This window comes from Hirundo rustica, chromosome 5 (assembly GCF_015227805.2).
Source record: "Hirundo rustica isolate bHirRus1 chromosome 5, bHirRus1.pri.v3, whole genome shotgun sequence".
Taxonomy (NCBI): Eukaryota; Metazoa; Chordata; class Aves; order Passeriformes; family Hirundinidae; genus Hirundo; species Hirundo rustica.
This window is the reverse complement of record NC_053454.1, coordinates 46,470,428-46,483,438: the sequence shown is the minus strand read 5'-3', so window position 1 is coordinate 46,483,438 and position 13,011 is coordinate 46,470,428. Positions and strand designations below refer to the sequence as shown.

General features: G+C 37.3%; 1 protein-coding gene across 7 annotated transcripts in view; it reads right to left on the bottom strand.

Annotated features, from left to right (window-relative positions):
* PALLD (palladin, cytoskeletal associated protein) overlaps positions 1–13,011 on the bottom strand; it is a 183,180-nt gene that overhangs the window by 37,491 nt on the left and 132,678 nt on the right. For 5 of the 7 annotated variants that reach the window (XM_058420519.1, XM_058420520.1, XM_058420521.1 and 2 more), the window contains one exon: positions 1,230–1,925. In XM_058420519.1, the coding sequence (XP_058276502.1) occupies positions 1,230–1,925 (696 nt within the window). The remainder of the gene's footprint in view (positions 1–1,229; positions 1,926–13,011) is intronic. The other 2 variants (XM_058420522.1, XM_058420525.1) reach the window with 1 other exon arrangement.

Below are 13,011 nucleotides of genomic sequence, written 5' to 3'. Positions count from 1 at the left end.
AACTGCATAGCTGGACTAGAGCCTTTTCTTGGAAAATCAAGACTTTGATGGGCTGTGCTTACTGGTCAAGCTGTCAGTAAATTAATCATGCAATTTTCAGTGCTTGGTATCAATAGTGAAACTCAGCCGGTGCAAAGGACACGGTAAGACAGAAAATCACAACTGTTATGACTGCAAGGGCAAACTGCACTATTTATTAATTTTTCTCCCAAAAAAGTTTCATGGCCAGACTCCATAATGAGCTGTATGACACAAATCAAGATAAAGAAATGCTTTTCAAAGCATTTACAGGACTTATTACTTTGATATCTGTCCTCTTTCTTCCCTCTCTTCCTTTTCTTATCTTGGACTGAAGTAAAAGAAGTTCCCACTGCAACATTATGTAGCTGAGCAAGTCACCTAGATACTGTAGATATGTTTAGACAAACTTCTGGACAAAGTTATAAATAAGCCTTGGATACAGCTATTCTCATTTTTGTTCTTCAGCATGTCTTTGTTCTCTAAGGATGGAATGAGAGTCTAGTGCCAGTGGAAAGACAAACTGATCTATGATGGGAGCTGACATGCTCCAAAATACTATTTTGGCCTTTAGGGAAGACAAACGGGGAAAATAAGTGTGCAGAGTTGTTAGGGATAGGGATTCTGTTTGTTTTTATACACTGCTATTCTAAATCCCTCCCTAAACCCTTTCCCAAACTTCCTCAGAACAAAATCTCTAGCCACAGCCAAGGAATTGTTATGACCACTTTGTTATCAGATGTATACTTTAATACCCAGTATTTTCAGTATCACAAGGTTATAGGGACTTCTGAAAGATACTTTCTTTACTTGACATTTCTCTACCTGCAGATGTAACACAAACTCCGAGTATCACTGAATATGTGACTTTAAAAGAAAACTGAGAAGGGTTTTCTTGGATCTCCTTCCACTGCCCTGAGCGTGGCAGAGTCTTTTGCTGCTGCTTTCTTATTTTCTTAAATTCCAGTTTAAAGCTTCAGCTTCTCATCTTTTGTGTTCCTACTGTAGGACTCTTTCAGAATCTCACTTCTGTGAGGGTTAAAAAGCTATCTCACATTTCTAGCACAGAAGCATTTGCAATTTATTCACACATCTCTCCCTCTCAGATAACAGCTAACAGCAAAGGACCCTAGAAAAGCAGAAATGAAGCGAGTGCAATAATCTTCATTACAATCTTCACTACATCAAGGAGCTCATCAGCTGATACTTACGGAGGCGTCACTCCTTTCGGGAGGCCTAATGCGTTGACAGAAATGGGTGGTGGCTGGGATGGCAGCATGGAGCTGAGAAAAGCTGCTGGAGACTGGCTGGAATTAGGAAATCTCGGAGTTGGAGACAGGCTGTGGGAAGGTGAAGAAAGGGAAGGAAGAGGAGGAGGTGGAGGAGGTGGAAGTGGAAAGGAATCACACACCGGGTATGTCGCTGTTGGACTAAAGACGGGTGGAGGTGGGGGTGGAGGGGATGGAGAAGAAGGAGACCAGGCATATTCCCCTTCTGGAGCAAACTGCTGAGAGAAGGGAGGAACTGGCACTCTCCCAAACTGTTTCTGAGAAGCAGTTGGAGACATAGGGGAAGGAAGGCTAGATGTAGATGACCCAGAAGATGGAGTCACATAACCTGAAGCAGGGCTGATGTTCTGGGCAGCAATGAACTGCTTAGGCCGAGCATAGTTGAAGGAGCTGGAAGACTGCATGGTTGGGGAAGTATGAGAGTTAAGAATACTCATTGGCACAGGAGAGGTGGCAGACTGGCTGGACTCAAGCTCCTGGAAGGAGGGGGGAGGAGGAAAGGAAGGAGAAGAGGGAGGGTGCTGATGATGGTCAGGTTGCTGTTGGTGACGATACCACTGTCCACTTTCTTGCTCCAGACGAATTTGGTTCTGCAGCTGCTGTATTTTTTGGGGGTCCCTGTGGAAATGAAAAATAGACAAAAAGATGATCAGACATGCAGTGCTGGCTGGGGAGGAGGTAAAAGTTCCGCTGATCTATAGTCCAGGAAAATTGAAAGAGAAACAAAGTTCAAAGCATTTACATAGGTTGGAAGAGCCCCATTTCTTCAGAGTTAACACATTGCTACAGAAGTCCATTTTTTTGTCCTTAAGATGAAGGAAAAAGGGTATACCTAACAGAATTCAACAGAACCATCAATTCTTCAATAAGATAAGTTATATAACAATTTGAAGCACTTAGGATATTTTAAAGGAACAATCCAGATAATGGAATTAAAGGTAAAAGGACTAAAATTCTTAATAGGGTTTCTTTTTCTTTCTTGTGCTTTTTTTTTATTCAATAGTCCTGTTTCAATAATAAGGCTGAAATATTTACTCAGTAACAACTTCAGCCATAGCTGAATTTCTGCTGCAGCCCCTGTGGGCCAATCAGACAGACCTAATTACAGCCATACTTTAAAGGAGGTACTTGGAGACAAGGGACCAACCTCTCTGTTAGAACCACCCATGTATGTAGATGAGCAAAGACTTCTGAGAAACACCTGTAACCCAGGGAAGCTGTGAACTGAGCTTCCCTAGTCACACTTTTTCTCCACAGATTTATTTTCAATGCTAGATCCTGAGACAAATCTTAATAGACACTTAATATGGTTCTGAGGCATTGCAGTACTATCAGCTCATAGGGAAGTAAGAATTTCATTTAGAAATGCGGAAATTCACTGGAAAAAGAGCAGAGACTAAAAAAGTTAATATGCAGGAGCACTCAAAACTCTTAATTAAGGAAAAAAAAAGTAAAATGTTCAGCAGTGAAGCAAATCAGAACTGTTTTTTTTGTCTCAATACAGCTGTTTGAAAGACATTAGGCTCAAAATTAACTGTATGGTCTATCAAGTGACAATACATCAGACTAACTTGCTTAAAAATTGTTGCTTTTCAGCTGGAAAACGTAACTTTATCTCAATACTCCAGATATCCACAAAGTTTCACCATATGCACATATACCTTTTCTGTATATTTAATATATAAATACTTTATTGTATACAAGTATGTAATTGTTTATATATAATTTAGGTCATCTAAGCAGAAATTTTAGAAGCAGTCTGCCTAATGCATGGCATATGAATGTATGATTCTGGCACAACAATATACTTTTGTTGATAGCAACTAAATTAGAAATAGTAATAACATCATATTTTCCACTTGAAGATTAATTTTGATATTCTAACCAGCTACATTTCCCAGAAAATGTTTTCTGACAAAAATTCTGCTTATGATCTCAGGCCAAAGGAGATTGCTTAGATAACAAAAAGAGGAGCAAGCTGCTTTAAGGCAGAAAACTGAAAAATCAGTCACTTATACTTAAGAGTTGCCTTTCTTTGGTGTTGTTGTTCTTAAGATGGTTTAATTCTAGCAATGTCTCACTAACTACAAATTTGATTACTTAAAAGGAGATTAACTTCTTCCTTTTTAGTAAAATTAGCAATGTTACCTAAATGTTACTGTTCACTTTGTAAACTTTATAATTATTTTTTTAATGTCGACAGTAGAGATTCTAAATCCCTATCAGTTCAACTTTTCACTCCATAGGACGCAGGCTGAAATTTATTCTTCTATTTTTGTGAAATTACTTAACAGTCACCTTTATTGAAACCAGTTAAAACAACACAATTTTAGTTCCTATCAGCATTCGACTTTCTTAGCTGATTACAGAAACTGTTCAGGTCACCTCTGACTGGACAGAGAAAAGCCTGTAAGATTACTACTTTCACCTCATTCTGCATCTTTGGCCTGAATATTTGCAGACCTACTGTCCAATACCTCTAAAATTATTAACAAATAACAGTTATTTTCTTTTTCATCATAATCGCCCTCAATTTAAAAAAAAAAAAAAAATTATTACAGACAGACTAAGGTGAGAAAAAAAAAGGGGGGGGGGGAAATTTCGCACTGTAAAGGAGGTGTTGAATATAGAAAAAACATAGCTGTCTCCAACACTCCTGTGTTTATCCAACATGTGCTGAAAGCAAGTAGGAGTGCCATGTCTTGAGACCTCTTTATTTGCATTTGCCAAATCACACGGCGCTGTGCCCGGCCAGCAGCATCCCATAAATGCCCATCTATGGCCCTGTCAATGCAAGTGCAGCACTGCAGCTGCACTGCTGCTGACCCCGCCAGGCAGAAGCAGAAACCAGATTCAGGGTATGCCTACAAAAGGGTGACAGGCAAAAACCAGCTTACTCGGCTCTCACACTAAGCTTGACTTTCTGCAGGAATACGCATGCCTGTAAATCAGGGTTTGTTAGCCCAGGACAGTACTGACTCCACTTTAATGGCCTTTGGTCAGCTTAGAATCCGCATAAATCAAGTGTTTGCTCGAAAAATAACAAGCAAACACAACCATTGTCACATCAGTCCACGGGGAAAAAAATCCACAAAGATTTGCTCTATCTTAGAGCAAATTTTCATGCCAGTTGTAAAAGCGTACAATCCTTGCCTGCAAAGAAATGTTCTCTGCCTCAGAGCTGTTCTTTTAACATCAGACACTGCCATGCTATTTTCTTGAGGAGAGGCATCATCCTAGAGATGTGTCATTATGAAGAAGAAAATGAGAGGAAAGAGTATCAATTCACCAGTGTTTCTTTGGAATGACACCATCAGTGGTGGAAGTTCTACACAGGTGGGTCCCTGAAAGATAACACTGCTGTGACAAAGACAAGGAGAGCCCAGCTGCCAAAATTATGAAAGGGCATCAGCCCTCATTAGTAGGGAAACAAAGAAGGGAATTAAAAGAGTTAGTTTTTGCATGAGATTACAAGAAAAACTAATTTACTTGTAATTACATCCTCTTTCCAATTAGCTGGAATATGTTTTGTAATTTTAAAGGGCACACATGCTTTCAGGGAATACATCAAGCTTGTCTAAACAATAGAGCATAAACTTATTTTCTTGTGGAATTTTTTTTTTGGCCAAATAATTAATTATAACAATATAAGAATGAGCATTTAAAAGTAATCTTTTATCACATTCAATCAGTAAATGGTAAATGTAAGTAATTTTAAAAAAAATCATAGCTAGGGTAAAATGAATACTGAGAAACTTCATCAACTCACTGAAAAGCAGGCCTAGTACTATATAAATATGTTCAAAAGTTCTGCTTTAGAATTTGTGATGTTTTTCCAATGCCAGATATTCTTAACCACGGTATTAAAATACATTTTCAGATGATCTAACAGGTATGCTGAAACAGTTCAAAAATGCTTGCAGTAAGATGTTAATGATAGCAGAAATTAATTACAATAGAGGCGAGGTTGCTGACACACGTTGCCTGTAAGAGCAGCTTCGTGCACAGGTTTAGTACCAGGCACTCGGAACGTGCTCAGTGAGGTGATGAGTTCCAGAGCTAAGGGACAGCAAGAAACATTTGAAAACAGGTCTTAAAAGCAAAGACTAGAGACATGAGACATTAGGTTTCTTGGTGGACAACTACAGGTGCCAGTACATACACCATAGTTTAATAGCTACTTGAGAAATCATATATTGAGGTATGCACTTGGTTTAAATTACAACAGGCTGGTTTATATTTTTATTCCATTGTCATAATGCTTTTTCTTCCTGATAACGCCTTTGTATCACATTGTTTTGTAAACAGAGCAGTCTGTGACTGAGAATTAAACTGGTAACAGCCCCCATCAGGAACTGTAACTCCAAGTGCCTGAGTACAGTGGTGTCAAGGAGGGGGCATAGGTAGTGGTTGTACATCTCTCAAGTCTCAACAAGACCCAGCTACTGGATTGCAGAGAACATTACAGCAGATGGCATTTCCAGGAATGCAGTAAATCCTTCATACTTTAACTTCTCTCCTAGGCTCATTCACATATTCCCAGTTATTAGGATATGTACCAGCTTTACTTTTATCTGACATTACAAAGCTTATTTGAAGAAACAATTTCCCTCTTCTGGGAAGTATCATGCTGTTTGCAGTTTAATAATCAACTTTGTGTATAATTAAACACAAAAGTTCATATGGAAGCCCTTTTATCCAAACTGCCTCTCTTGGAAGGGTAAGTTCTCCAAAGGTAGAGAAATACTGTTCAAGGCTTGAAGCCTTTGTACACAAAATGAACCTTACTGAGTTATGCCTACCACAAAGTATGCAAGGACATTGAAATTCAGTGTTTTACAACACAGTATACAAAGTAAATGGAAATAAAATGACCACAGGTAAAGAACCAAGATTAAGTGATGCTTGCTATAACTTCTTAAAATTCCCAGTTTTGTCCCTCCTGCTCTTAATAAAAGGAGCAAATGGAAAACAGACAGAGAAAATCAATTTTTGTTTGAAAGAAAGAGTCCTATTTATCTCAGGTATGGAAGAATAATGTGTCTCAAGTCATTCCTGAGCAAAAGCAGACCGGCTCCTTCACAATCCTACCAGTGACCTGCTCTTTGAGAAACAGATTGTGCAGTTCTACAGAAATACACAAAACATTCCACTGACATTAAGGTAGAGGAATATTTGAAATGCAAAATAATCAGAACTAAGCACAACTTTAAAAGGTTGAGCTATTTTTCTAAGTTAAGATTCAAAAACAATGCCAGAAAATGTCTGTATATTTGGGGTAACAACTACTCACCTCCATGAAATCTACTTCCCAGTAAAGATTTAGCTTCTAATTCAGTCCTGTTGTTTCAGAATTATGCTGGAGCTCTACCAAAAGGGAGAGTCACTATCATACTCTATCCAAGGGCAGGCGTTCTTCTCACTGAGTTTCATCTCAGCAGCTCTCTATGTATAGATGTATTTTTTATATGTGTATATTTAGATATATTTATCTCTATACTTTGGTATTTTTACAAAAAAAGCCAGGATGATTTTTTTTTCCCATAACTTGTTAATTTATTAAAATTGGAATGTATCGCATATAGCTCTCTAGCTCCTGAGCAGCCAAACCAGATACCTGCTTCTGCATCTGTGGCTTCTGCATCTGTGGCTCTGCGTCAGCTGGCAGGACAGATCTGCCAGGTAGCTCTTAAAGACATTTAATTTGCTCCCTACAAGCACAGCATGTAAACTTTACTGATATAGTACCTGCTGAAAATTAGTAATTTTCTTAACTACTTCTGACAGTTACTATTTAAGAAACTAAAATACACACAAACCAACTCATCCAAAATGTGATAGCAATCATGGATATCTGGAATTCTACTCTTCACAAAATGCCTAATACAATTTAAAGTTTTCCACCAAACTTATCAATTACTGAGTTGTTAAAAACAGAAAAAAAAAATCCAAAACCTAACTTAATCTGCCAGTGAATTAATTAACAGCTGAATTAATTCACTGAACAGAAATTATCAGCATACAAAATTCCAACTTAAATATCCATTCAAGAAATGTTTGCTTATTTTTAGAAATGTTAAAACCGTACATATATGTCAAGGCAGGAGTGTGAAGTAAAGGGAGAATAGTTGGCTCTTTTAACAAAAACTGCTATCTCTTCAACACAGAGACAGCCTCCAGGCTGTATCAATACAAATACATTTAGACAAGCTTTAGGTTTTCTGAGGCTGAACAGTCCCTTATGTTGTGAAGAAAAAACAAAACAAAACGAACAAACAAACAACAACAACAAAACCCCAAAACACAACAAAAAAACCCAAATAACAAAAAACAACAAACCAACCATTTCCTGGATGGTTTTAAATGCTGCAAGGGTCCATTATTAATGTAAGACTAGAATTATCAGTTAAAATAAAAATGGGGGAAGCAGGTGATGGAGGGGCTGGATGGGGGAATGACAACAACGACACAGAAACCAGCATCAGTTTGGGTCCTAGCATGAAAATATTCAGAGGTATATTTTGTCTACACTAACAGATTACATGGAGGATGCAGGTTGTCATTTACAATTTAAACCTCATGCTGGGTAACTGGAGAACTATAGCTAGGAACAATCTCCAGCAGCTGCAACCCTTTAACATTTTTATTACCTTCCCTTCAAAGCTTAACAATCTGAAAATGCAGATTCACACAAATATTTTCCATATTTCAGGTTGATATACAGGATCATTTATAATTAGTTTCAACGTAACCTAACACACTTCCAGAAGAACAAATACAGTGCAAGAACTAACACAGGGACTGTGTTACGAGCACACTGTGAAGCTGAGTTTGACTTTCCATCTAAGAAATTTCACACACACATAAGTGCAAACAGTGAACTCTTGTAAGGAGGTCCTGCTGTAATTTGGCTGTTAAAAACTTTCCTATCTATCCTAAAAAGTGTCAGCTGTAGCTGTGCCCATTTTCCACTCTGGTTTGATTATCTGTCAAACACATCAAGGTAATTTCTGTGCTAAGGAAACCAACAGTAGAGACAGTGCCAGTATTCAGCAAACATAAGCCATTCTTTTAGAGACAGGAACCATTTTTTACCCCTCAGTACCACTGTGGGGACATTTTTCAAAACATGCACCAGTGAGATAACACATTTAGCCTGAATACAGAAAGAGAGGAAATGGTGCTCTTGTGCATATTCATTGTTCCCAAAAGTCATAAAGATACAATACAGCTTTAGCAAAAATGCTAAACTTCGTAACTCTGGTAGGGCTAGATTATAAGAATTGGTCTGGTAGTCAAAAATCTGTCTGGCTTGGTAATTCAATTGTGTTGCACAACTACTGCACAGCCTATCCAGTGATGGATATAACAGTTAAAATATTATACAGGCATCAGGTTTTACTGACAAAGGAAGTTAAAAGTGTATTGTTATTAAGAGGTAAATTGCACCGAGACATTAATTACAATACAGGTTCCAATCGGCAGCTATATCAGCCCGAAGTGTTGGAAATCACTACTCGGAATGCAGGAATGAACTGGACTTCAAATAGAAAAATAGCTCTTCTGACTCTGATTATGCTTCCTACGTAGAAGGTTATGTTCTCTGCTGATTGGTATATGTTCAAAGAAAATATGGGGTGGGAAAAAAAAACAAACCAAAGCATGGAAAACTGCTAGCCTAAAACCAAAAGTGAACAGAAGAAAAAGATGTAGTACAATACATTTTCTCACTGGAACAACACATGCACAGTTGTATTTTTTAATTTACATATTTATTTTAAATTTAATATATTTGATTAACAAGATGCTGTATAAATTGTCACATTTCATCTACTACTGACCACCAGAGTGAGGAGATTTGTTTATTTTTATGCCCACTCAATAACTGTTACAGTAGCTGAAAATTGGACCTGCAGATCTTCAATATTAACATTCCAATATCTGTCAATTGTGTTCTTTAGGTTACATATAAAGATGACTACTCTGTACTATTGAAAGAGATATTTTTATGAGGAAGAATGGATAATATATTAAAAAGGGAAAAACTGAGTAGCTACTGGATGTCCTGACATTAAAGGGAGGACACAGTTGCTCTCAAAGTCTTTTTAGGAAAATTAAAATTTCAACTCTCTATTAAAAACACTCACAAACCAAGGTAGCTTTAGGACCGAAGTTCTAGGCCCTTTTATTGGCTATTCTGTATTCACAAACAGTTCTGACATTTGAGCGGGTAGCTGCCTCTTGTAAAGCTGGGATATTACCAGCTGACACATCAGTAGTTTATGTTAGGGAGGCACCCTGTTCTTAAACCACCATATGAGAAGGAACAACTGAAAAGGAAATAAGTATGTAAGAACTGGTATTTAAATGAAATCATTATATACTTCTGCAATTCTTCCATTACAACAATATGATGGATTTTAGGTGTCAGCCCCATCCTAATGCCGTAAAGGTTTACTGCTTTATCATTCTTCCTGAAATCCTTCTGTGCACACAAAAATAACCCCCTCAACAACATACACCAACATTAATGGAAGGAGGAGAAGCACCAGGAATTAAGACCAACTGCTAAAGACAGTAAAAATGTTTCAGCCTGATTGTCAGGGGCATTGGAAACTGAAAATAACACTGCAGCATTGCTCACAACTTTTGTGACATTTATTTAACCAATACAATCCCATCATAATTATATCTTAGGCTTGATACAGCAGAAGATGCTATAATTCCAAAAATAAAAATAGTTTACAGGGCACTGTCACTCTTTATCTAGCAAGATATGTACTTCAGAAGTGTGAGTGTGAGTTTGGAGGTTGAAATTTTTGTTTGTTTGTTTTTAAAAGGTGTCTTCCTCAATTATATAAAGAGACAAGAAAAATTATGATACCCAAAATGTTGCTAAAGCACCCTCAGATATGAAGAGCTGCTATTTTTGCAAGGGCATTAAAAACATAATTTCCTCATTTCTTGGTTAAAACAAACAAACAAACCAACCTTTCAGTAGGATTACTAAGCGGGGCAAAATCCACCTATAGTACACAGATGTCACTGCAGTCAAAACCTGCTTTTAAGTAGTCAGAATATAAGATGTTCCTGAACATTTGAACAGACCTGAGCAGTACTAATGACATTCCCTGCCATCACAAAAAGAAACAATGCATACTGGTGTTACACAAATTTGGACACTGCCATACAACCTGAATTAGTTTCTTACAATGGCAACACATAATTTTAAATAGAATCTTCCTCATAAATAGATATAGTGATGTAAAGGTGAGAATTTTTTTTTTAACTGCTATCTAAGTGTATAGTATATTGCTCTGGAAAGCTTAAATGGAATACCTTTTGCATAAATGGCAGAGCAAATAATTTCTTTTGTACTTAAGAGTGAAAATACATTCCATAAAGATGATTCACTTCAGGTAGTATTTGTTTTTCACTATAGCAAACAACCTTGAGTATGGGAGACATATAGTAAGGACTTCTCTGAATTAAGCTGCACCTCAAGTGATGTATAATCACATAAAGAAGAAGGAATCACACAGGCAAATGTGTAATGATAAGCACTTGTTATAGACAAATACTGAGCCAATGAGTATGAATGGCTGGTTCCTTCCATAGGATTGTTTTGAATCCTGCTGAGCTCTCAGTGAAAGCAGTCTGCCATCTTATACAGAGAAAACAAAAGGAAGAACAATATTTCATTTTTTCCCAAGTAAAATTGTGACCAGCATGGTGTCTAGCTAAAAACAAGGAACCTGGCACTTCTGCTAAGGGAACAGTATTTGGGTTTGTACTTAGGTCAGAAATGTGCTTTTAAAACAAATTTCTAACCAATGCCCACTTCCTTTGTCTCTGGTTTTCATCCAAGTGAAGCCTCTCAAGAACGTGAACTCCTTTTCTATCAGGTAAAATGAACCACCTCACTTGAGCCGCTCATGAGCTTCAGTCCATGGAACAGACTAGAGCGAGTCCAAAACGAAAAACCAAAACCCCAAAAAAGCTCAATGACCCTGAAGTGTGCAGATACCATGCCCTCAGCATGCTTCTTCACTCTATGGAGCCACCCTTGTTTCTGTGTACTACTTGCTAATGTAGGCTATACACTGAATACACTACCATGAAATGGTAGCCAAACCATACAATCTAATAGGCTTTTAAAACTAATGTGTACACCACAAGAGGTTCTGGCTTTGTATTTTGTGTGCCAATTTCTGGTAAGTCAAAGATATCTCTCCCTAAACAAAAATGGTGAAAATTAATTTAGTTGATTTACAGGGTTTCCTTTATAAGATTTCTTTACACTTTCAAAGTGTACAACATCCTGATGTGTTAATATCTGTCAAAAATACAGTATCTTGCATATTATTTAATATTTGCATATTATTTGACATTTACATATTCAGAGATAATGTATTGACTTATCCTAGTTAGCAATTTTACTATTTGTATGTTGTAGTACAGATTTTCCTATTTGATTGCCTGCAGCTGACCTCCAAAAATCAATTAATTCCACTCCTCCCATCTGCCCTGCAGTAAAAACCTCCCAGACAAAACAAACGTCTTTTTTTGCTTTCAGTCTGATCACATAATAGTTTGTAAAAAGCTAGTTACAAAGTGTATTTCTTAGGATTTAAAACCTTTTTGTCTGACAATTATGAAGATTCTCTCTTTACGGGCTCATTATTTAGATGACTCATGCACCTTCTTAGCCTAGAGCTGGACACTCTCAGAGAAAGAATACTGGAAACACTTGTCTGATTTCAGGGTTCCAAGTTATATTTTTCCACATTTATTAAGATAAGATTTATGTCAAAATGAACATTCCAGAATGGATGACAAGAAGAGTGGTTTACCTACTCCTGCAGTAAAGTTCGTTTGGTTTATATGGACCAACAGCAGTTTGTTTTGTCCTTATTATCACTACTGTAAAAGGTTTTTACATTGAATTATATGTGCACTTTATTCCTCCCCATGTTCCTTGCCTAAGGCAGGGAGGTTGGAAGTAGATGGTCGTTAAGGTCCCCTCCAACTCAAACTGTTACATGATTTTATATATAAATAGTTTCCTTAACATAAGTGGATTACCTAAATTGCATTTGGAAACGATTGGTAAATCACGGTAATAGACTGAAATTAGAAAAAAGTAATCCATGCTTTGTTTCTATTACTGTAAGTGCTAGCAAGATGTAAAAGTTGCAACACATATCTTTCACAATGAAGCCAACATTAATTGTATGTAAACCTTCTCTACAAGTATCATAACGTTTTTGACTCCAAGTATCATTTACCTGAAAAACAGCTGAACTAGAGAAAGAGAAAAAACAGGCTATGCTTTGATAAACAACTAATAGTTCCATATCAAATACGTAATTTAGGACTTTCAGGTTAGTTCAAAGACAGGAGGATATTGACAATAACAATACTGGTAGCACTAAAGTCACTATCAGTGACTCCACTATCAGGCGGATCATATGGTTCTTGTTGTTTTCACTATGAGTTTCCCCATGATCCTGTTCCTCTCAGTAATAGTCAGATCATGGTGTAATGCTGATCTGCCTTCTCATCTGCCTCCCTGTCTCTTCCCTTGGGTTATCAGAAAATCTTCACCACCCCTTGTGAGCTTCAGAAGACCTACCTAGGGTGTACGGTATGAAAATTCATGACCACCTCCTATCTCACTACATATGCTAGCTTCTCTGGAAAG